Genomic DNA, 23,743 nt, shown 5'->3' on the forward strand with positions numbered 1-23,743 from the left:
ATTTACCATCTTCTGTTACCTTTGGTTCGGTACCTCGTAACTTCCCCTTCGATACGCCTTTGAGTTCGGTCTGGATGGGACCTTCTCCATCTGTCTAACGTGGTTTCTTCCTTCTTCCCTCCTTCGGCTTCTTCTTTCTCAACTTTCCGGCAGATTTCTCTGTCCCTCCGTCTAGGCATCCATGTAGGTTCGGGATTGATTACGGGTCTTCAGTTCCGGATTCCCATTCTCACGCGGTTTTGATACATCCGGATTTGAGTGGTTCGGGTGTTGCGGCCTCTTCACTCTCAGGAATGGGCGTTGTCTGCCCAGGTGTTGCGTCATCCCCATTGGGTGGTGCAAGATTTGCGCAACCTATTTTGGTGCCTCCAGTATGTTCGCGACTGATACGTCAGGTGTCTGTCTCACGCACCCAGGTGTAGCAAGTTCCGGGTTTTCAAGTTCGGCGTTTGCTAGGGGTTGGCTTGCCTCTTTCCTGCTCGGGCTCGGTCGGACCAGTCCAACAATCCTCCGGCCCGGTCGGACCAGTCCAACAATCCTCCGGCTTGGTCGGACCAGTCCGACAAGGATTGTTCATTTGAAGAAGAGGATCCGGTACCGGATATTGGTTCTCCTTCAGCTAATGAGAATGAGTATAAGTGGATGGTAGACTTCATCCTCACTTATCCTCAATCCAAGGTTCCAGAGGAGACTACCCTACCTAACCAGTGATGTTCGAGTCACTATATGCGACGGAACCGGTAGTTGCTCAATCATCAAAGAATCTGGTCTGCTTTGGCCGTTTCGGGCAGGCATTGAAGGAGGCAGACGTAGGTTAGTGGCTTTGATAGGATCGAATAAGCAGGATTCAACCTTGCTTCCTATTCAGGAGGGGTCTTAACAAGGTAGCGGGTAACCCTTCTGCGGGTGTCAGGGTTCCTCTCAGCATATCTGTTGAGGCCCTTCTCTCTCGGGTTCCTTCGTCAATTGTTTGGTTTCAGTTTCATCTAAGGAGGCTTGTATCTTGGAGGACACCTTTTGCAGCTATTTGGAGGTGTTGTCCCACTCTGTGTGGATGTGTCCGGGTTGATAGGGTTTTTTCTCAAACAAGATGGATATATATACTCCCTCCAATCTGGTACTGCCTGACACCTCATCATTTCAGGGTCAATGGGGCTGGCATACCAGGTTAACATTTTGCCTGACTGTATAACGTTCTTTGGCAGAAGAGGAGGGACTTCTTTTAAAGCTTCCGCCTCACTATCCGGACATTCGGAGAGGGTTCTGTTGAGGGCGCCTTTTGCGCTCTGCAACAGTCTTTTAGGGAGGAGGACATCTCCCCCATGGTCAATTTCATGTAGCCGTCGTCAGCAGTAGCGTCACAGCAGGCTATGAATAGTGTGGCTGCTCTGGGTTCAGGGGATGTGGCCAGTATAACGAACTTGTTGCTTCTAACTCATGTCTAAAGTGTCAGCAACAGCTCAGTGGTCTGGTTAAACTAAGATATACTTAACTTATGCATCGTCGAGGGTACAAAATGTTGAAGGAGAGGTGTTCCTGTCCAACAGGGAACAGCTGGTACCCACTTGGAGAAGCCTCTTAGGGAGAATGTCCTCCTCTCTCTCTCTCTCTCTCTCTCTCTCTCTCTCTCTCTCTCTCTCTCTCTCTCTCTCTCTCTCTCTCTCTCTCTAATTCCAGGGTCTTGTGTCTCCGCATGCTTTCTCGTCAGGTATGTCTCAGGAATTGCTGGGACTTCCACATCGAGAATACAGGTATAATCTGGAACGATTCTCGCTTGTCAGATCGTCTGTGATTGTCAGAATAAGCGCATCTGACATCCGTAAGGTCTATAGTCTCCCCTCTTCCCGACGTTCATCTGTACTCAGATGCCTCATATCAAGGTTGGGGAGCAACCTTGGAGGAACCCAGGCTTAGGGCCTCTGGAGGGATCAGGAACGAGAGGAGTCATAACCTTCAGGAACTCAGGGCTGTTGAGGAAGCCCTCAGGTGTTTTCAGTCCTAGTGCGCAACATAGTAGTGGGTCTGCTTTGCGACTTCATAATTGCCATGTCGTACCTGAGAACTCTGGGGGAACAAGATCATTAGAACTTAGAGGTGTATGCTTTCTGCCATTCAGTCTCATTCATCAGGTAATCAGGAATTGTGGGAGTATCAAGACGTCTATGACTCTAGCCCCTTGCTGTCCCTAACGCCCTCGGTTTCCGGAATTCCTAATGCTCCTTACGAAAGTTCCAATGTTGCTCCTCATGCGGAAGATCTGTTAGACAACCGCATTTTCACCATTATCATCCAAACTCTTGCATGATGAACCTTGTTGCAGGCAACTGTTGAGCGAACAGCTAGACAGTCCAGACACTCTAAAGCTATGTCTAGACAGTGTTTCTTTCAGCTTGAGAAAGTCAACCCGTAAGCTTTACCAGGTCAGCTTGACATGGGGAAGTCTGTGTCGTAAGGAAGGTCATTCCATCTTTGGGCCTGCCATAACCAAAATAGCTGATTTTCTCTTTTTCCTTCGGAAAGTCAAGATTCTTCCATTTTCAGCTATTGCTGGCTACCGCTCAACACTTAGCAGTACATTTTGCATCTTCCCGAAAATTTCTAGTAGTAAGATCTTTGATTTATTACGTCGCTTTAAGTTTAATGTCCGGTCGTGCCGACTCGGGCTCATTCGTGAGAGTTGTCGGAAGTTCTAATGTTAAGACAACTGATTAGGTGTTTTCTTTCTTTCGACTTTAGCTACAGATGAAAGGTGGGCGAGCTTTGGGAAGTTTTCTAGGCTGGTTTCCTAGGCGGGAAATGATAATGTTATGAACCGCAGTCGGTTCAGCAGGTTCTTTAAATACAAAAATATCGGAACTGGATTGACTGGCTGAAATTGAGGCAGACAAAGGAGGAAGGAGCTGAACGAAACAAAAAAAATTACCTTAAACTAATTTGTTATTTACAGTAATTTACATTAATTACAAGTGAGTCCAGGTTTAGCATACGTAATTTAAACAAATGTTAACAGCAGGAGTCAAAATCAGTAAACAAGTCCTAAAGACCACACAAATGACTTAATCACAATCAAAATAATGCAAAAAGCATCTCAAAATTCAGTTACCCGAGCCATACTCTGCTCAAAACCATTAATAATAATGTAATAAAAATCATTAACAGAGCCATACACTGCTCGACACCATCAATAACAATAATGTATTGAAAATTATTACTAGAGCCATACACTGCTCGACACCATTAATAACAATAATGTATTGAAAATTATTACTAGAGCAATACACTGCTCGACACCATTAATACCAAAAATGTAATGAAAAACATCACCAGAGCCATACACTGCTCGACACCATTAGTAACAATAATGTAATGAAAATTATTTACCAGAGCCATACACTGCTCGACACCATTAATAAGAATAAGTGAAGAATTATACCAAAATAATATCATTACTAAAACAGTCATTACCAATAAACAAACAGGCAGCATAAACAATCAAATAATAAATAATCGATAAAGCAACCATATAAAATCACTTGGGGTAATAATAACCACAATATCAATCTCCGTACGTAGAGATAACACGATAGACCCAGCGGTCAAGAAGGATGAATGTGATCAGACGAACTCCTGTGAAGACACCAAAGCAGCCACCAACTGCTCACCTGGAACACAGTCGTCAACACAGATGAATTACAGGAGAAACGTCGAAACGGCACGTCTGCTGTTATACAGGAAGATCCACGGAAGGAAGGCTATGATTTAGCTGTCCCACCATCCTTCAGCTGATGAGGCCAACAGGTACGGAATACCTGCTGTTCCAACAAAGACTCCACGTTGCTAAAGCTGCTGCCGAGAACCTGACTCGCTGCTATGCCAAACCCGACTGCCACTGTCAGAGACAACGCGACAGACGTCAACTTTCCTTCAAAGAAAACAAAAGAGTAAGGAGGCAACAACCCACCAAGGGAACAATCAGCAAACGATTGTCCCATCAGAAGTACTAAACCTCACAATAAGTATTTCTCTTCTTCCAGAATTCATGGCGAAGACAGAGTCGGAGGCTAAACTCTGCCTCGTTCGTTTAAGGTTCTTTATCTGCAAGTGTTCAGTTTTGGCATCAAGTGGGGATGTCGTTATGTCTGATGCGAATATTAAAGTCTATTTATCAAAGGTTGTGAAACTCCGTCCGCTTCTGTGTACACTGCTTGTCTCACCGCGGAATCCTTCCCGTCCGCTGTCGACGATGCGATTAGTTACTTTCGGAGAGAGGGTTCCTGGTTCCTGGTTCATAAGCGCTCACTCCTCCACAAACGCAGTTGCGGGCACACTTCACGATTCTCGCGTGGTGCGAGCTTTATGCCCTTGAACACAGCTTAATATGACGTTACATTATATTTAGCATTTAATAGTTTTTTTTTGGGGGGGATGGACCTGTGTCACCGAGTGAAATGTCCCATATAGCACACATTTCTTGGTATAAATATTTGCTAGATATACCAGAGAAAAAAGCCATATAGCTAATAGGATGCCAGAGTTACTACCTCTGGAGCGATCATCCTCATAGGATGTCGGTATGTCATCTAGGAGCGAGTGGAAGCCACTACCACAGATGCTTAACCCAAATAGATCTCTCCTCTCTCAAAACTTCTCTACCTAAGGGGTGCCGTTACAGCGGTCCTTCTCTGCTCGCTACTACTACTTCTACCCAGAACCTTCATCCCGAAATAGCACGCTTTCTTGCTGACACCCGTTGTTTTCGTTGGTGTGTTTTTGTGCTTCTTTTTGCCTTATTTTGGCTATTTGGATTTCCTATCATGGCTTCGATTGATCAAGACGCATCTTCATCTAAGTTGAGTATTTAATTTTGTTGGTTTGGGACTCAGTGGTTGGACAATTTTTGTCCCGTTTAATACTTACGCCTTGTCGGCTCGGAGCCGCCATTTTCGTGTTCGTTCGTGGCTGTAGTCCCCAGCCTCTTAATGCTCTCATATCTTATGACGTCTTGGAAGATTTTTTATATGCTCCTCTTTTATAATGATAGTTTTAATTTTTGCTCGTTCTGACGCGCTCGACTATTATTACATTTTAGAATAGTGGAAAGTGAGGCCTAGCATATCCTTTCCTTTCTGTTCTTTATGTAGGTGCATTTTTAAAAATATTTTGTTATATCATTTAAATTTTATTATGTATTCCTATATACCTTTCGTCTGATATATGGTAGTGTTATCCATTAGCCTACCTGACCAGTTTGACTCTGTCAAATCTCGGAAGGTAGGCTAAGCTGGCCCCAGTCTTCCTTCCTACCCTGGCTTCTAGGCCTAGGTAAGGTAGGTTTTCTTGGGTGGCCTTCGTTCGAGTTTTGGGTGCCTGCCCGTCCTCCCTGACCAGTTTGATTCATCAAATCTCGGAAGGTTTGGTTTGGTGCTAGTGCCCCTTTCTCGTTCGTCTCTCTGGCGTGTCCTAGCCTACCTGGCCAGGTGTTTACTTCCGAAGGTTAAGCTAGGCTATAGAGATTATCTATTTCGCCTTCTCGTGTTTATCTCACTCCCATTTTATCAGACGTTGTCTACATGGCTTCTCCCTTTGGGGCATTTTAGAGCAATGCTCATTTGCCCCTTTCGGATGAGATGACGCTTCGTGGAAGGTGTTTAGGCACCTGACCTGTTGCAGTCGCCATGTTTTCTCTGCCCCTGCTTCTCCGCCGTTCCGCTATCCGGATCCGTTCCGGCGGCTATCGTTAGCTCGCTGTTTAGTTCCTAGTAGGAACAATAGCTTGAGCGTCGTTGCCTTCTTTTTATGGCGGAATTGTGGAGATGCCGGGCTGAATGCTAATTTCAATGTTAGTTATTAACTAGTTTCCGTGAACTGTGTTCTGGGAAATCAGTCCCGGAACCTTCGTTCTGGTGGCTAGCCCCCTCGGTTGTTGATTTCTGTGTGGTTAATTTGACGAGACGCTCTGGCGTCATCGGAATTGCTTTCCGGTGTGATCGACTTCAGGCTTGGCCTCCCCGTTCAGATTGTACTGGAACGTTCCACCGTAACCTTATTGTTTACCCCAGATCTCAACTCCGGCGTGGGAGGGAATATTATTTCTTTAAGTTTTATTAGTTTAGTCTTTCACCACAGCCGTGAAGCTGTTCTGGCGTTATCTCTTTGATACTCATGTATCAATTCCTCTTACAGGTGGTTCATTGTCAGGAGCCGGGCTGTAACGCCTATTTGCAGCAACCCTGTGGCCACGTAGCATGCAGATCTCATGCCAGCTGCACAGTCGAGGTGGAAGATCATCTCGTCTGGCATCCAGATGGCTGCGATGTATGCTACTCCCTTTATCAGGACGTGATTGATGATTCGGTACGTTAACCTTTTGGCATACGCGCATGAATATTTCAAACAAGTTTGAAGTGCATCTCCTATAACGAAAGAATTTATACGTCAATTCCTTATACTGTATTGACATTATATTCGGTTTCAGGTCCCTCGGTCCCGCCAAGCCTCATCTCTTGCTACTCTGAAGATCTGGGTCGGCGGCTTCGGTCGCAACGTTGGTCAGGGACGCCTCTATGTGCTGGCAGAGGACATTTGTAACATCCTGTATCCTATGGCCAGGTCCTCTGCAGCAGTAGCTCCCGAAGTGGCGGAGCCCCTAATTAACAGGATTAGGATCGAGACCCAGGTCCCACCGGAGGAACAGCAAGAACTGTGCGAGGAAGTGGCCAACATCAATATCCACGTCGAGCCAATGGCCATCGATCCGGAGAAGGAAGGTAGGGATGTAAGTGAGGCAGGTAGACTTTAAAATTCAATTTCTTTCAGTTCTCCTGCGTCTTCGTCTTCCTCCTTCCAAGGTTTCTCTAAGGTCTCCACCCTTGGGGCCCGTTCGGGGTCGGTGATCCCCAAGGTGAAGTCCTTAATGAAGACGAAGACATTACCTAAAATGTCTAAACCCCCGAAGATCCCGGCCATGCCGAGTTCCGCCAGGTCGTCATTGGCCCCCAAACCTTCGACTTCTTCCCAGAAGGCTACTCCCCCTTCTAAGGGGTTGAGACCCAAGGCGAGCAGGTCTAAAAAACCTGAATTTGACCCTGAGGCCTTCACAGAAGCCCTCATGAAGAAAATATCTGAACAAGTAAACTCCCAATTTGAGACGATGTCTCAAGATCTCGCCTCGAGTCTAGAGACATCTGGCAGGTATGTTCAGTCTCTGGCTGAGAGACTGAAAACACATGAGGATTCGCTTGCCGGACTCGTTAATTCCAGTCTGTTACAGCAACAGAGCCACTCCATTCCGGACGCCTCGAAGCTACCTGCTTATGAGGACTGTAACCCTTGGCGTCTCGCCTTCAATGCCCCCTTTGCCAATGGTAAATTAACCATTGAAGGTTGTGGCATCCGTCCGGTGGAAGACTACTAGTTCTTCCTGGTGGATCTTGTTTTTCCTTTCCCGGGATACGCCCGTTTATCGGAGGAAGCCCTGGTAAGGGAAGACAAGGTCCCCAAGGAAATGGTGATCTTCCCCAGGGACCAAGCACAGTCGGCATGGGTCAGAATACTCTCTGACTGGGAGTGTTCTAATACCAAACTAACTCCTCACAAGGGGCAGTATACGATGTTCGTTGTCCACGAGGACATTCCCACCCCTTGTACATCTAAGATAGCGGAACTAACTCTGCAAGCCGGAATAGAGGAGAAGCCGATGCCACAGCTTCGTGAGACGGACCCTACATCTCTTCTCTTTCCGGGAGATCTGGATTGCTGGGTTGGGGCTCCTGAAACCTTTACAGTAGGTAGGCTGGATCTGGAGTGCGCTTCGGATCTATTCAGCGAGCAGTTGCCCAGGATTCCGGAGTCCCTGATCAAGGCAGAATACGATGCTAGGTGCCGTCTCAGCAGATCCATCAACTCCGTCACCTCGGCGGAGTTGACATTGGCTGTGTACAAAGACGAACCTCTTTTCCGGATCCTGACTAAGTCACTTCTGGCTTCGTTCCAAAGTGACATACGATTTTGTGGTAGCAAGACGGAACTGCCGGAAATATGTGCTGGCTGACGCCTCCATCCGGCACGAGCCAAACAGACTCATTAAATCCTCTATCTGGGGTACTAACCTCTTTCCTGATGACATGGTCAACACCGTCATCAGCGAAGCTTCCAGGGCCAATCAGAATCTTAGGATCCGTTGGGGACTTCCCTTTAAGAGGAAGTCTTCCGAGTCTTCGGGTCCTCAGCCTAAGGGAAGGAAGAGGAAAAGGAGGTACCACCCGTACAAGGCCCCTCAGACCCAGACAGTTGTCCAGGCAGTTCCCGTCGCTCAAGTTGCCCAACCTTCCACCTCCAAGGGGCAACCTCAGTATGTCTTGCTGAATCAACCAGCTCACCACTCTGCTGGCTCAGTTGCTTATGTAGCCTCTCCAGTTTTCAACCCTGCCTATGAAACTCAAGGTTCATTTCAAGGCTACCGCCAGTCCGGGGGTGTTAGAGGTCGAGGCGGATTTCGGTACAGGGTCGGATCCAGACCCCAGTCTAGAGGCAGAGGCTCAAGAGGAGGCAGAGACAATAAGCCCTCGAACAAATGAGCCTCCTCAGGTAGGTGGGAGTTTACGCCTTTACAGGGACCATTGGACTTTCAGTCCATGGGCCCACAGTATTGTTTCAAAAGGTCTAGGGTGGAGCTGGATAGAAGGGCCTCCTCCACCAGTCAGATTCTATCAGACCCCAACACCGGATCTGTTAGAATACACAAAAGACCTTCTAAAGAAGGCAATAAAGAAAGTCAGGCATCTAAAATTTCAAGGACGCTTGTTCAGCGTGCCAAAGAAAGAGTCAGACAAAAGAAGAGTGATTTTAGACCTATCAACTCTGAATTCTTTTATTCAATGCGACAAGTTCCGTATGTTGACCGTCTCTCAGGTGCGGACCTTATTTCCCCATGGGGCCGTCACCACCTCTATAGATCTTACAGACGCTTATTATCATGTCCCGATAGCGAGAAACTTCTCTCCCTATCTAGGGTTCAGACTAGGCAAACAGGCTTACTCCTTCAGAGTAATGCCTTTCGGGCTCAGCATAGCACCCAGGATCTTCACCAAACTGGGAGAAGCTGTGGTACAGGAACTGAGGTCTCAAGGCATCAGGCTCGTGGCTTATCTAGACGATTGGCTAATCTGGGCTCCCAACGACACCGAGTGCCGGAAGGCGACCAGAAAGGTCATTCAGTTTCTAGAGTATCTAGGATTTCACATAAATACAAAGAAATCTCGTCTGATTCCGGCATCCCGATTTCAATGGCTGGGTATCCAGTGGGATTTAAACACCCACAAACTTTCAATCCCGCTAGCAAAATGCAAAGAGATAGCCAAAGCAACGAGACAGTTTCTCAGGTGCAAACGAGCCTCTCGTCGCACTCAAGAAAGAATCTTAGGTTCTCTTCAGTTTGCATCAGTAACAGACCTACTTCTCAAAGCAAAACTGAAGGACATAAATCGAGTGTGGCGGAGTCGAGCCAATTACAATTTCAGGGACAAAGTCTCCCTCATACCTCCAATCTTAAAGAAAAGACTTTGCTCCTGGACAACAGCCAAAAGTCTTTCCAATTCAATTCCTCTACAATTCCCTCCACCAGCTCTGATCATCCACACGGACGCATCTCTCACAGGGTGGGGAGGTTACTCACAATACAAAAAAGTTCAAGGAACCTGGTCGAATCTTTTTCGTCACTTCCATATCAATATTCTAGAGGCAATGGCGGTTTTCCTGACTCTGAAACGCTTACGTCCAGCCAGGAACATACATATCAGATTAGTCCTGGACAGTGCAGTGATAGTTCATTGTCTGAACAGGGGAGGTTCCAAATCAAGTCACATAAATCATGCAATGATAGCAATCTTTTCATTAGCAATGAAAAATCATTGGCACTTGTCCGCCACGCATCTGTCAGGAGTAAGAAACGTGATTGCAGATTCTCTGTCAAGAACGACTCCTTTGGAGTCAGAATGGTCTCTGGACAAGAATTCCTTCAACTGGATTTGCCAACAGATTCCGGGGCTTCAGGTGGATCTGTTTGCCACGGAATCGAATCACAAACTACCGTGTTATGTAGCTCCGAACCTGGACCTTTGGGCCTATGCCACGGACGCAATGTCAGTAGACTGGAACAAATGGCAGAAGATCTACCTATTCCCACCAGTAAATCTTCTGTGGAAAGTTCTACACAAACTCAGGTCATTCAAGGGTCAGATAGCTCTAGTAGCCCCCAACTGGCCGAAGAGCAACTGGTTTCCTCTTCTACTAGATTTGAAACTCAGAGCCAATCAGATTCCTCATCCAAAATTAACCCAAGTAGTACAAACTCAGACTGTGTCAGCTTCCTCAGGAATGTTGAAATCCCTAACTTTATGGATTTCATGAAGTTCACGGCACAGAAAAACGCTAATATTGATCCTTTGAACACAATGTTTCTAGAATCAGATAAGAGAGAATCTACTCTCCGTCAGTATGATTCGGCAGTAAGAAAACTTGCCAACTTTCTGAAAGAATCAGACGTTCATACAATGACTACGAATCTCACAATCTCATTTTTTAAGGCCCTTTTTGATAAAGGCCTAGCTGCTAGTACTACTACTACGACTAAATCCACCTTAAAGAAGATATTTCAGTTGGGATTTAACATTGACTTAACAGATTCGTATTTTTCCTCTATTCCTAAAGCTTGTGCTTGTCTTAGACCAACAACCCGTCCTAAAACGGTTTCTTGGTTTTTAAATGACGTTCTAAGATTAGCTTCAGGGACAAATAATGAATCTTGCTCTTATTTGACTCTTCTTAGGAAAATGCTGTTTTTAATTAGCCTGACTTCAGGAGCTAGAATCTCTGAACTTTCAGCCCTTTTTAGAGAGTCGAATCATGTGGATTTCCTCCCATCAGGAGAGGTTCTACTTTCTCCGGACCAAATCTTTTTAGCCAAGAACGAAGATCCTCAAATTAGGTGGTCTCCCTGGAAGATCATACTTCTTCCGGAAGATCCTTCCTTATGTCCGGTAGTTACCTTAAAAGCTTACCTCGAAAGGACTTCTCAAAGATCTTCAGGTCCACTTTTTGTTAGAGAGAATGGTGGAACCATCTCCTTGAATGGTATTAGACAACAAATCCTTTATTTTATTAAACAAGCCAACCCGGATTCAATCCCCCAGGTCCATGATATCCGGGCTGTAGCCACCTCAGTTAATTACTTTCAACATATGAATTTTGATGAAATTAAGAAATATACGGGCTGGAAATCCCCTAGAGTTTTTAAACGTCACTACCTTAAGTCCTTAGAGGCTCTTAAATTTTCTGCTGTTGCTGCAGGGAACATTGTTTCTCCAGAGTCAGCTTAGTATTATGTTATTTTAATTATAATTTGTAATTTAATTTGCTTGCCCTACCAATCGGTATACCTCTCACCTACCTGCCTCGCTTGTATTCCCTTCCTTGCTACCTTGTTGACTGGGTTTGGGTTGCTTCACAAACCACTCCTGTCTTTGTACATACCATCCTTGTTAAAAATTTTCACCAATTTTTGTTAATTTAGGTGATGGTTTTTTAGTTAGATTGTTAAAGCAATATCTTTAGCTACATTGTTTTGTGTTGTTTACTTAACTTATGTAGATTTAAATAATTTGTTATACTATTTGGATAAGTAAAAAGCATATTCAAAAATAATTTTATTTTCCTTAAAAATTTAGATTTTGACATTAACTTTTTATGACCAATTCTCTGCTACTATTTCACTGGGCGACACAGGTCGATCCCACAAAAGGGATTTTGACAAAGGAAAAGTCTATTTCTGGGCGAAGACCTGTGTCGCCCAGTGAACCCTTCCCTCTTTTTTCCCACCCTAGGCTGGCCAAAGCTTGGGTGCTATTTCGGGATGAAGGTTCTGGGTATTTAGTAGTAGTAGCGAAAAGAAGGACACTAACGGGCACCCCTGAGAGAGTTTTGAGAGAGAGAGATCTATTTGGGTTAAGCATCTGTGGTAGTGGCTTCCACTCGCTCCTAGATGACATACCGACATCCTATAAGGATGATCGCTCCAGCGGTAGTAACTCTGGCATCCTATTAGCTATGTGGCTTCTTTCTCTGGTATATCTAGCAAATATTTATACCTAGAAATGTGTGCTATATGGGACATTTCACTGGGCGACACAGGTCTTCACCCAGAAATAGATTTTTCCTTTGTCAAAATCCCTTTGTTACCACACAGCATTCGGAGTATGTCCACTTCATCTTCTTTTCTAAGGATGGTTCAGTGTCTTCTATTCTGGAGGTAGTTTACTTGCGAGTCCGTCTGTTTTCTTCCTTTACTTAAGAGACGTTCAATTCGCCGCACCGCATATAGCGGCGAATTCTTCTATCTAGGGTATGTTCAATTAGCTGAGGTGGTATTCTCTTAGTGCGAAGACTCGGAAGGTTATTCTCTTAGTCCATGTTTAACGGCGAAGTCAATTATCTAGGGTGCGCTCATTTAGCTAAGGTAGTATTCACGTAGTGGATTATTAGGTTAACCAGATAGACGAATTCCTTTTAGGCTTTAGAGTCTTAAGCAACAGTGATAGTATAATCAAATGAACTTAAGTTTAGTACATTTTAAGTATCCTAGTCTTTGATAGTTTCCCTACGAGAGTCCAAAGAGGTGCTCTCGTAGGCTAGCCTAGGCTGTTTCGTCGGCGCCGGGATACTTCTTCGCTCGTCGGCCTTTGCCGCAACCTGCAGGGCAGAGGGTCAACGGCTCGGCACACTACCTCATTCCCTCCATACTGAGTAGGCTCTGAATAGCCACTTGGGAGATTCATCGGTCTCCTTCTTACATGAAAGTTATTCTCTTAGTCCGTGTGTAGCGGCTAACCCTTTTATCGCTGGTGTGTTCATTTAGCTAAGGGGGTACTCTCTTAGTGTGGAGGTTCTTAGAGGCAGCCACTTGGAAGTCGGTGTCGGTTTTCACGACTTTCTACCTCAAAGACATTCAGTTTTCTTTGAAGAAGAGTTACTCGCTTAGTCCCTTTGTGACGACCAGCTCGATCTTATAATTACGTAGTAATGTCAAGGGTGGGAGGAACTCTAGGTAATGAATGTAGCCTGAGGAACTTTGGATTCTCTGTTAGTAGGGGTTCATAGTGAGAGTATTAAGTTTGACATTAGTACTGTGAAGTTAGGCAGATCCAGTGGACAAGTTTGGTTTCTTCAACCTCTTCTGCGCAGACATCAGCGGCAATGGGCGGCGAAGAAATCGAAGATCCTGCACACTCAGCTTCTCCATACATGAGAGGCTACAATAGCCACATGGGAGGTTCTTCATACCCCTCCATACACGAGAGTGCTTTGATTAGCCAAGTGGGAGGTTCGTCGTTCTCCACTAGTCATGGGAGGCTGTGATTAGCCACATGGTAGGTTGGGTTTTTATTTTGCTACTCTCTGTCCATGAGGAGGTTGGAATACCCCTTGAGAGGTAGCTCGACTCAGACAGTACCTAGACATGAGACTGACGTCGGGGTTACTCTCTCTACAGGCATTCTCACCTGCCGAGTGGGATAACCAGGTGAGGATAAATGTACATTAATTTATACAGAGTAGGCGAATAATGAGTTACCTGCTTTCCCTGTTGGCAGGTCGAGCTGAATTAGATTGATCCCACCTCCTCAAAATTTTGTTAATGGGGCTAATTCAGGTGTTCAGGGAGTGTATTGCAATATGAAGTTTTCATAATAAAACTAATATTGTAATACTTACCTGAACACCTGAATGATTCCCACCCTCCTCCCCACTTCAATTTGAATAGTGGATAACGCATTGTTGGGGATCTCGGCCTCACTCAGCCGGGACTTGCAGCAGTGTTGCCAACGGTACTTCAGGTAACTCGTTTGACAAGATTTTCCTGTAAGCGTTGGTAACGCTAACAGTTAATTACCCACTTAGTGGGTAAAAGCTATGGGGATATAGTTCGGGCTGGTAGGTGACCAGGGCTAATTCAGGTGTTCAGGTAAGTATTACAGTATTAGTTTTATTATGAAAACTTCACATCTCCCATCTCAACCAGCCCTCTTTGTTTGTCAGGCCAAAAGAAGCAGAAGTGCTTGGTGATGTCATGTGAGTGAGGGGAATTCCCTTACTCACTCTTCTTAACCACCAGTTAACCCATTTCCAACTTGCACTGAAAGATACTCCTTCATAAAAAGCTCTGGTTTGTAGGACTCTGAAAACAGTTTGTCATACCTTCCAAGATTGTCATCAGTGTTGCTGGTCTTAGTAGCTGCTCCTCTATTGTGTCTACAGTAACAATCAGTGAAACTAATTTGAAAACTTTCGTCCCTCTTGAAATTACTACTCAGTTCACCCTCACTTTTTCTTGTTACTGTTTACTGCATCTGTGGATAGTGTGGTGTTATGTATAACTGGATCATATATAATTAAGCATTTACTGTATAATGTACCCTTCCTGCTGTTACCCCCACAAAATTCTTATACTGGTCTCTTGCATTTTCTATTCTTGGCCTTTCATTTGTTAATAAGGATATGTTCATCAGTAATACTGTAATCTTATGCTAAGAAGGTTTTCAGATGTGAGAGAGGGGGAGTCAACATCAACTGTTAATCTGTTGTTGCATTGTTGACTCAGGTATGTTTTGATGCTGTGCCTGGACAACATTTGGTTAGATTGTATTAATATTTGGATGGTACTGTCAAATACACACCTTGTCAGTTGGCCTGAGACCTTTATAGGAACCTGAATTAAATTTATTTTGCTTAAGTTCTGGCATTATGTTTCCTAAATCTGTGTCACAATCTTTGATTTCAGATTCTCCCTCAGAAGAACCTTCCTTCCTTCCTTCGTCAGTTTTGAGCAGCATCAAGATTCTGGGAATGCTTGTGTGTTTGATGGTACTACATGTAACATTACCAATAGCAGCTCTTCAAGTGTAAGAGGCAACAGCAGATTATTGTACTCCTACATTACAAATTACAAGTAAAATCTGTTCTGAATATTAGATTCATACATCTGCAATGAAATCTGGTTGTATTCCTTCAAGATATTGTAGTACTTAATTTATAACAGATTTATTGGGTAATCATTTGTAAACAATTTTGTGTTAAGAATTGTCAATTGAACACATTGCCATTACAGAACAGGGCAGGACAAAAGGCTAAAATGAATCCAGAACATTCTCTAGAGTTACCTTTGAAAAGTGAAACTGAAGGTGCATTATCACACCCTTCCATAAATGAAGAAAACAGCAACATGGCTGCCTTTAGTGAAACCAGTGATGATGAGTTTTTGTCTCTGGATCCACTGATGGACATCAAAATAGAGCCAGAGGTATTCTGTGAGTCTAATGAAGATGATGAATATTCATATGAAATGAATTCAGTAGTGAATGAAAAAGATCCACTAACTTGCAAAAAGGAAGTAAAACAAGAAAGAAGGAATAGTCACAATGGAGAGAAGCCTTTCAGATCCACTGACTGTGAGAAAGCATTTTGCAATAAAATTAATCTTACAAGTCATAGCACAAATCCTACCAGAGATAAGCCATTCATGTGCAGTGAGTGTGGGAAAGCATTTTCCCAAAAGCCAAATCTTACACATCATATGAGAACTCATACTGGAGAGAAGCCATTCATGTGCAAGGAATGTGGGAAAGCATTTTCCAGTAAAAAAGTTCTTGGATGTCATATGAGAATCCATACTGGTGAGAAGCCGTTCATGTGCAAGGAATGTGGGAAAGCATTTTCCAGGAAAGGAGATCTTAAAGTCCATGTGAGAATGCATACAGGAGAGAAGCCATTCATGTGCAAGGAATGTGGGAAAGCATTTTCCAGTAAATCAGATCTTGGACGTCATATGAGAATTCATACTGGTGAGAAGCCATTCATGTGCAAGGAATGTGGGAAGGCATTTTCCAGTAAAATAGTTCTTGGATGTCATATGAGAATCCATACTGGAGAGAAGCCATTCTTGTGCAAGGAATGTGGAAAAGCGTTTTCCAGTAAAAATAATCTTGGACGTCATATGAGAATCCATACAGGAGAGAAGTCATTCATGTGCAATGAATGTGGAAAAGCATTTTCCAGGAAAACAAGGCTTACAGTTCATATGAGAATACATACTGGAGAGAAGCCATTCATGTGCAAGGAATGTGGGAAAGCATTTTCCAGGAAACCACATCTTATAGCTCATATGAGAATCCATACTGGAGAGAAGCCATTCATGTGCAAGGAATGTGGGAAAGCATTTTCCTATGAAGCAAATCTTACAGTTCATATTAGAATGCATACTGGAGAGAAGCCATTCATGTGCAAGGAATGTGGGAAAGCATTTTCCCAGAAACCAGATCTTACAGTTCATATGAGAATCCATACTGGAGAGAAGCCATTCATGTGCAAGGAATGTGGGAAAGCATTTTCCAGTAAAAATGATCTTGGATGTCATATGAGAATCCATACTGGAGAGAAGCCATTCAGGTGCAAGGAATGTTGGAAAGCATTTTCTCATAAACCAAATCTTACAGCTCATATGAGAATACATACAGGAGAGAAGCCATTCATGTGCAACGAATGTGGGAAAGCATTTGCCAGTAAAAAAGTTCTTGGATGTCATATGAGAATACATACTGGAGAGAAGCCATTCATGTGCAAGGAATGTGGGAAAGCATTTTCCCATAAACTAAATCTCACAACTCATATGAGATTCCATACTGGAGAGAAGCCATTCATGTGCAAGGAATGTGGGAAACCATTTTCCCAGAAACGATACCTTACAGTTCATATGAGAATGCATACTGGAGAGAAGCCATTCATGTGCAAGGAATGTGGGAAAGCATTTTCCCAGAAACCAAATCTTACAGTTCATATGAGAATCCATACTGGAGAGAAGCCATTCATGTGCAAGGAATGTGGGAAAGTATTTTCCGAGAAACTAAGTCTTACAGATCATATGAGAATACATACTGGAGAGAAGCCATTCATGTGCAAGGAATGTGGGAAAGTATTTTCCAAGAAACCAGCTCTTACAACTCATATGAGAATCCATACTGGAGAGAAGCCATTCATGTGCAAGGAATGTGGGAAAGCATTTTCCCAGAAAACAAATCTTACACGTCATATGAGAATCCATTCTGGAGAGAAGCCATTCATGTGAAAGGAATGTGGGAAAGCATTTTCCCAGAAACCAATTGTACACGTCATATGTGAATGTATACGTGAGAGAAGCCAATCGTGCAAGGAATGAGGGAAAGCATTTTCCAAGATACCATATCTTACCCCATATCTTTCTTTTATGAGAATCCATTTTGGAGAGAAGTCATTCATGTGCAATGAGTGTTGTAAAGCATTTTCTAAGCAATCACATCTTACAGTTCATATGAGAATCAGTACTGGAGAGAAGCTATTCATGTGCAAGGAATGTGGGAAAGCATTTTCCCAGAAACCAGATCTTAGTTCATATGAGAATTCATAATGGAGAGAAGCCATTTATATGTAAGGAATGTGGGAAAGCATTTTCCATGAAACATATTTTTATGTAATACATATGGTGGCTTCTAATGAAGACACATGGATGTTTTTTTCGTTTATTTATAAAAAAAAATATAGCAATGGGGTGCTCGTTGAGATCAGACAGCGTCTCCCCCCACGAATTCTTTCCAACTTCTGTCACGCATCCTATTTCCTACAAAAGCCAAGCACACTGGGTAACCAAGTACTGTATGTGGTTTTCCCGTCTTGAAAGATAAGAGCTACAATACATTTTATACTTAAGAGGATACTAAAGTCACGGGAACATGATAGAAATTATACATTAAAATTATTTATTTCCCGAAGTCATAAAAATGATAGGTGGTAACATTTCCCACATATGTGTTTTCATATCACTAGGACAAAGCACGTAATGCTGTAACTTTGGGAGCCTTGCATACCACAGGTCTTTGAACAAAAGATGCTTACCTTTTCCCACGTCTTGAATTTGTCAACAGAATTCTTTCAACTAAGCTCAATTTCCATAAACATCTCCGATCAGTCACTGAGCGAGCGGATGGTGCGACTGCACACCAGAGTGGTACGATGAAGGATTGTTTACCCTTCGCAATCCTTGCAGAAAAACCCGCACATCCTGAATTCGTCATCAGAATTCCTTCAACTGTGTCAAACTATAATTATGTACAGTATGTCCATTGAAAATTATTAATGTGCCCCATATCATATTATACACTTGCAGACCATATGAGAATTGATATTGGAGAAAAGCCATTCATGTGCAAGGAACGTTGGAAAGCATTTTCCACTAAATCAGGTCTTATACATCATATAAGAATGCGTACTGGAAAGTAGCCATTTAGAGTAAACCCTCAATTAATTGCTGTAATATATCCAAGGCTCTTGTAGAGATTGGAAATTTGTGGATATGGTAAGAAAAAAAAACACTTCTGGATGTAAAATGTCAATTACAGTAATACCTCGATCTTATACGATTCGAGTTGCGTGAATTCACAGATATGCAAACTTTTCACTGGAACCTAACTAGTTGGCAAAGTGATTTTTTCACAGAAGTGAAATTTGCAAAATCCCCAAGAAACCCTCCAGAAGTGTTTATGTTTAATTTTTGAAGCAATTTACAAGTTTTCATGCTTTTATGTGTAAAATCTGTATGAAAAATGTATTATTTTTATTTTTGTTCATGGAGTAATATGATACATAGGTAATTACATCATGTACACTTAGTGTACTTTTACAAGATGTGATACCAATTCGCAAAGTTACGGCACTTTTCAAAAATGTGATTCCCCTGCAGAAAGTGTTTGTTTAATTTTTAAGTGTAAAAATCGTTATGGAAAATTTGTATTACAGTAAACCCCCCGTATCACGGGGGATGCATGCCACCCCCCCCCCCTGCAAATAGCTAAAACCCGTGAATACTTAGAAACCTAAAAACACATAGAACTGCCTATTTTGATAGTCAAACACACACACACAAAAAACTAAAAATGCTTATACAGGTATTATCCTACTTACGATGGGGTTAGGTTCCAAAAAAAACCAGCATTTTTGGGGAAAAAACGTATCTGAAATATAGCCTAGCCTACACTAGGGTATTCAGTACCATGTACACATATATGGTAGCCTAGCCTTCACTATAAAGTATACTCTATACATACATGGTATAATTATTAATATCACCTAATTCTGGAGGTTCATGCAGAGTGACTTATGATCATTCAGTACAAAGAGAAATTGAATAACAAACAAGAATTAGCTTAGTCCACACCATGGTATATCGTACAGTATACATATATGGTAGCCTAGCCTACATTAGGCTATACAGTACTCTGTATTCACATATCATATTATACAAGCATCAACATAACAAATATGCGTCGTTTCCTTGGATCTTTTAAAATGTTATACCTTAATTCACTGTACCCAATAATATTGCTTTTGTATTTTAAATTGGGATCATAGCAATCAGTGTTTTGGGTTGGAAATTGATTATGCGGTGTTTATTTCACTGTATTTAACTAATTTCAGAGTGCTTTTCTTGATTCTAGTTAGTGTAAATGAATCTCTAGATACTTTATTTATATGGGGCAAGGTTATTTTTTGTTAAACGAAGTGTCTTTAAGTCGAAATATAACTTAAATACGTCTCATTGTGAAATTAATTTAGCTTTTTTTTTCGTTAATAGATGACGTTGGCCATTTGGGGGGGTGTTTGTTTAGTGTAAAAAATAAAATCAAGATTCTGTTCGCTATTTTCACTTGATTTTGTCATAATACAGGCTTCATGTATTTATCGTTTCTCGGTGTAAAAATAGCAGTAATGTGTTTTTTCATGCCCAGTAGTTTTGATTAAAATACTTTCTCTCCCATTTTAATTACGATCGAGTTTCATCCACGTTGCCGATGCACGATAATTTATAGCCATTAGCAGCTTGAACATTGTTTTCTCAGCTTCTGACAAGAACATAAACATACCAACACCACCTGGTGGGAAACAGGTGATTACAGAGACAGTTCTAGAAGGTTAGCAAAGTGTTTTTTTTTTTTTATCTTGCATGCCGATCGCATCTAATGGCGCAAAAACATAAGCTAACTTTAACAGTAGGTAAATATCTAAATAATCAATTGTAGTATCATGAAAATGATCATTTTGTACTCAATTTTTTTTTGCCTGTTTTCTGACTACAGTACTGTACAGTATATGCTTATAAACAGTGCAGAATACTCTCCAGTACTGTACTGTACACATAATGAAAACCAAACTGTACAAAACTGTTTACTGAATAAATGTATAAAAAAATTAACATTGAAATTCTCTCTCTCTCTCTCTCTCTCTCTCTCTCTCTCTCTCTCTCTCTCTCTCTCTCTCTCTCTCTCTCTCTCTCTCTCTCTCTCTCTCTCTCCTACCTGTTCGCATTGCCAGATCTGTTTACATGGGCCAAACTTGAAAAATCTATTTTTTTTTTTATGAAGAATAGCCATTGGGGAGAAAGAGGAATGTGCAAATGCACAGCATCATGATGCATACATGTATGTCGACACATGCTTATTTGATATTGAAAGTAGCTATTATTTTGTACTGCACTTTGTTACCCCCACATTAAAAATCTAATAAACATTTCATTCTGTTATTTATTTGTTGTGCCATACAAAATTTACACCTTCCAAAACATCTGAAGCTACTGGAGCTGAGGCTATCTTATATATTTGGTTGGAAAGACTTTGAAATCTGTATTGCACCATACTTACTGTAAACACTGATTGATGCAGTTATATTAATTACATTCCATTAGAGGATATTAACTTTATCACTACTGTATATCAACTAATTACTCTGAATGTGAGCAATTTACAGAAACAAGGTGACACATGCAGAGTTCTCTAAGGTATGGAAACCAATCCTTGAGTGCTGGCAAAAGTGAGTGAGAGAGAGAGAGAGAGAGAGATGCAAAACTGCAATTGGCATTACCTTTGAAGGCTAAAAGAAAGATTACACTTCATATTTGCCTAAATTGATAACAAGAGCTTTTAAACCTGCAGAGTGGAGAGAGAGAGAGAGACTTACAGATATCACATACAGTAGTTTTTCAATGGTTACAACTGAATGAGCAGCAAACAAGATCTAAATGCAATGCCTAATCATTGTGTTGCCTCTTAGACTTATATGGGTATGAAGTGACAGTTGCCGCAACGCATTCTAATTTAACGTTTGTGACTGAATGAAAAGTGGACAAGAACTAAAACACTACGTAGTGTTTTGTTTGTGTTGTATGGACAGGCAATACCTTTAAGCACTTGACTATGCAATTAAATTTACACTGTTCAAAGGTCAGTTGAATTGTTGATTATATGTAAATTACTCAATTTTTCATCATTTTTATAATTTCTTTAATGTTAAGTACTGTATTTATTGCCAATTATCATTTTTGTCATTTTATCTCGTGTATCTAGATTGTGTGAGTTGAAATAAAGAATACAGTGTTATTAGTATTACTATTATTATTATTATTATTATTATTATTATTATTATTATTATTATTATTATTATTATTATTATTAGATCTGACTTAAGGTGGATTGTACTTGAGTCGCTGCCTCAGGAACAGATCTCTGTCATAACTCAGTGACTGCCTGTATTGCTTCTTATGTTTCTCACGTGTAGTATCGAATACTATTTGAATCACCTCACAGCATGTGATAAGCTATCATGCTCCTACGTTTTGTATCAGACCAATTGTATTTTTATACACTTATTTTTGTAACTCTCGCCACAATGTTGGCCTAACAATAAACCCTACATTTTTGCAACTAACTCTTTTTTACCATTTAAAGTAAATATTAAAGTACTGTACTAGTATCAGTATATGGTGTACTACTATTTACTTACAAATGCTACCATTAAAGTGACCTTGTACTGAATAAAACCAAACAGATTTTCCCATAACCTGAGAAGTAATCATTTTCTTCAAGAGCTTTTCCTACAAAGGAATAAAACTACATTTTTCAAAAGACGGGAATTCTGTTGTCATCTAAAGGATGGACTCAAATTTGTATTTTTCCTAACATACAAACCTGAAGTTCTGTACTTGGGGATTTAGCCTGCAGACGCGAGCTGGAACGGCTGTTAAGCTTTCAAACAAGGTCAGTAACAACCGATGGTGGCGGGGCAGGGAAAGTCCTGCCCACTCGTCAGGCCTAAGCATCACCCTTTCAGGCCCCGGTACTTGCATAAAAATGGGGCCCCTCCCACACTCTCCCTCTCCCACTGGGAGCCTCACACCACCACTTCCATCTCAGGCCTCACACAATTCATATTAGGAATACATCAACTCAATTGGTTTGTATGAATTCATTGCAAGAGTAAGTGGAAGTACCCAAAATATAGTCGATCATCAGTTATTAAAATTGAAAAAATAAATAATAGCAATGTTAGGGGAGCATGGACCCTTGAGCATCATTTGTCCTTTGATTTTGTTTATTCTCCAAAAAGAAAAGTTGAAATAAAAAAGCTGCTGTCAGTGGCCCCAGGAAAGTAGTACCACCCCACCCCCCCCATGCTTTGGCCCTGCCTCATCGGTCTGTACTCCACTTTGCCTTTTGGCCCAGGTACCAGAATGAGGGGTGGCTGAGGTGGGCCATAAATGCAAAGACCTTCAGGTTTGTATTTTAGGAAAAATAGAAATTACTAAAAAATTTGCTTTTTGTTCCTACACAAATAGAAGCCTTCGTTCTCTACATAGGAGACTTAACTATTGGTGGGGGGAGTCTGGGCAATTCTCTGAACCGAGTGGTTGGTTCTGCCCAGCCGGGAATACCTTCCTGGTCTGGAAGAGCTGAGGAAGGAATCCCACACCTGTAGCTTGTTGGACATCTGGGATGTTGCAACTGCTAGACCTCTGGGTTTCTCCTCCTGTTACACCTTTCAAACCTTCCTTGGCCTAAATTCTATAATCCATTCAATTCTCTCTCTCTCTCTCTCTCTCTCTCTCTCTCTCTCTCTCTCTCTCTCTCTCTCTCTCTCTCTCTCTCTCTCTCTCTCTCTGTCAGTGCAGGAGTAATATCCACCAGCAATTTCGGACATTGTTGCAACAGCATAAACCTCTTAATCACCTGTACAGGACCCATGGCTTGCTCTACAAATTACAGGCAGATTTGGGAACCAGAGCCTGTGCTATCATGAGGCCAGATTAACCTTCAGATACAGTTTTAAGAGGTGCGAAATAATGAGCAGGAGGACAGGTACTGCTAGTTTATTCAGAACGCAGGTCTCTTACAAAGCGACATGCAGACGTCACACAGAGGAATACAATAGAATTTAGGTGACCCGAGGTCAATTACTCTTGGTAATAATTACAATGGATAAATACAAGTAATGTAAAAAATGAGTTCACAAGAATTGACATAACAACATTCTAACACATGCGCAAAGGAAGCAGATACAAATGAATTAGTAATAGATACATATTTACACAGGAAAAATATGGCTCATTTCGCTTGACCCGATCCTATAGGAGCGACATCGAAGGAAACGGGTGGTTCACCACAGAAAACTTGCTCAGCGGGGACTTTACACAGTTGCTATACAGTGTTAGAAGTTTTAATATTTCATCCTGTGAAATAAGTGGCCAAAATATCTGCAGACACAGTAAGAAAAAATTGCAAAGTCAGGTAAGAGTGATGTGTACAAAGGCAGAGGTCTGTCTATGTCCTATTACTGCTTC

General features: G+C 42.0%; 3 protein-coding genes across 6 annotated transcripts in view; all 3 read left to right on the top strand.

Annotated features, from left to right (window-relative positions):
- The window catches only part of LOC136838168 (uncharacterized), an 864,161-nt gene that overhangs the window by 689,626 nt on the left and 150,792 nt on the right, over positions 1–23,743 (top strand). The gene's annotated exons all lie outside the window — the stretch shown is intronic.
- Positions 1–23,743, top strand: part of LOC136838185 (gastrula zinc finger protein XlCGF57.1-like) — an 87,776-nt gene that overhangs the window by 42,002 nt on the left and 22,031 nt on the right. For 2 of the 4 annotated variants that reach the window (XM_067103064.1, XM_067103065.1), the window contains exon 2: positions 14,831–14,951. The exons of the other annotated variants lie outside the window; for them this stretch is intronic. In XM_067103064.1, coding sequence (XP_066959165.1) covers positions 14,831–14,951 — 121 coding nt within the window. The remainder of the gene's footprint in view (positions 1–14,830; positions 14,952–23,743) is intronic. 4 annotated transcript variants of the gene reach the window in all.
- LOC136838171 (zinc finger protein 160-like) lies at positions 14,961–21,830 on the top strand. Its single transcript, XM_067103046.1, has one exon. It carries the CDS (start codon positions 15,182–15,184, stop codon positions 17,168–17,170), a length of 1,989 nt encoding a protein of 662 aa, XP_066959147.1. The 5' UTR covers positions 14,961–15,181; the 3' UTR covers positions 17,171–21,830.

Source organism: Macrobrachium rosenbergii, unplaced genomic scaffold (assembly GCF_040412425.1).
Source record: "Macrobrachium rosenbergii isolate ZJJX-2024 unplaced genomic scaffold, ASM4041242v1 171, whole genome shotgun sequence".
NCBI lineage: Eukaryota > Metazoa > Arthropoda > Malacostraca > Decapoda > Palaemonidae > Macrobrachium > Macrobrachium rosenbergii.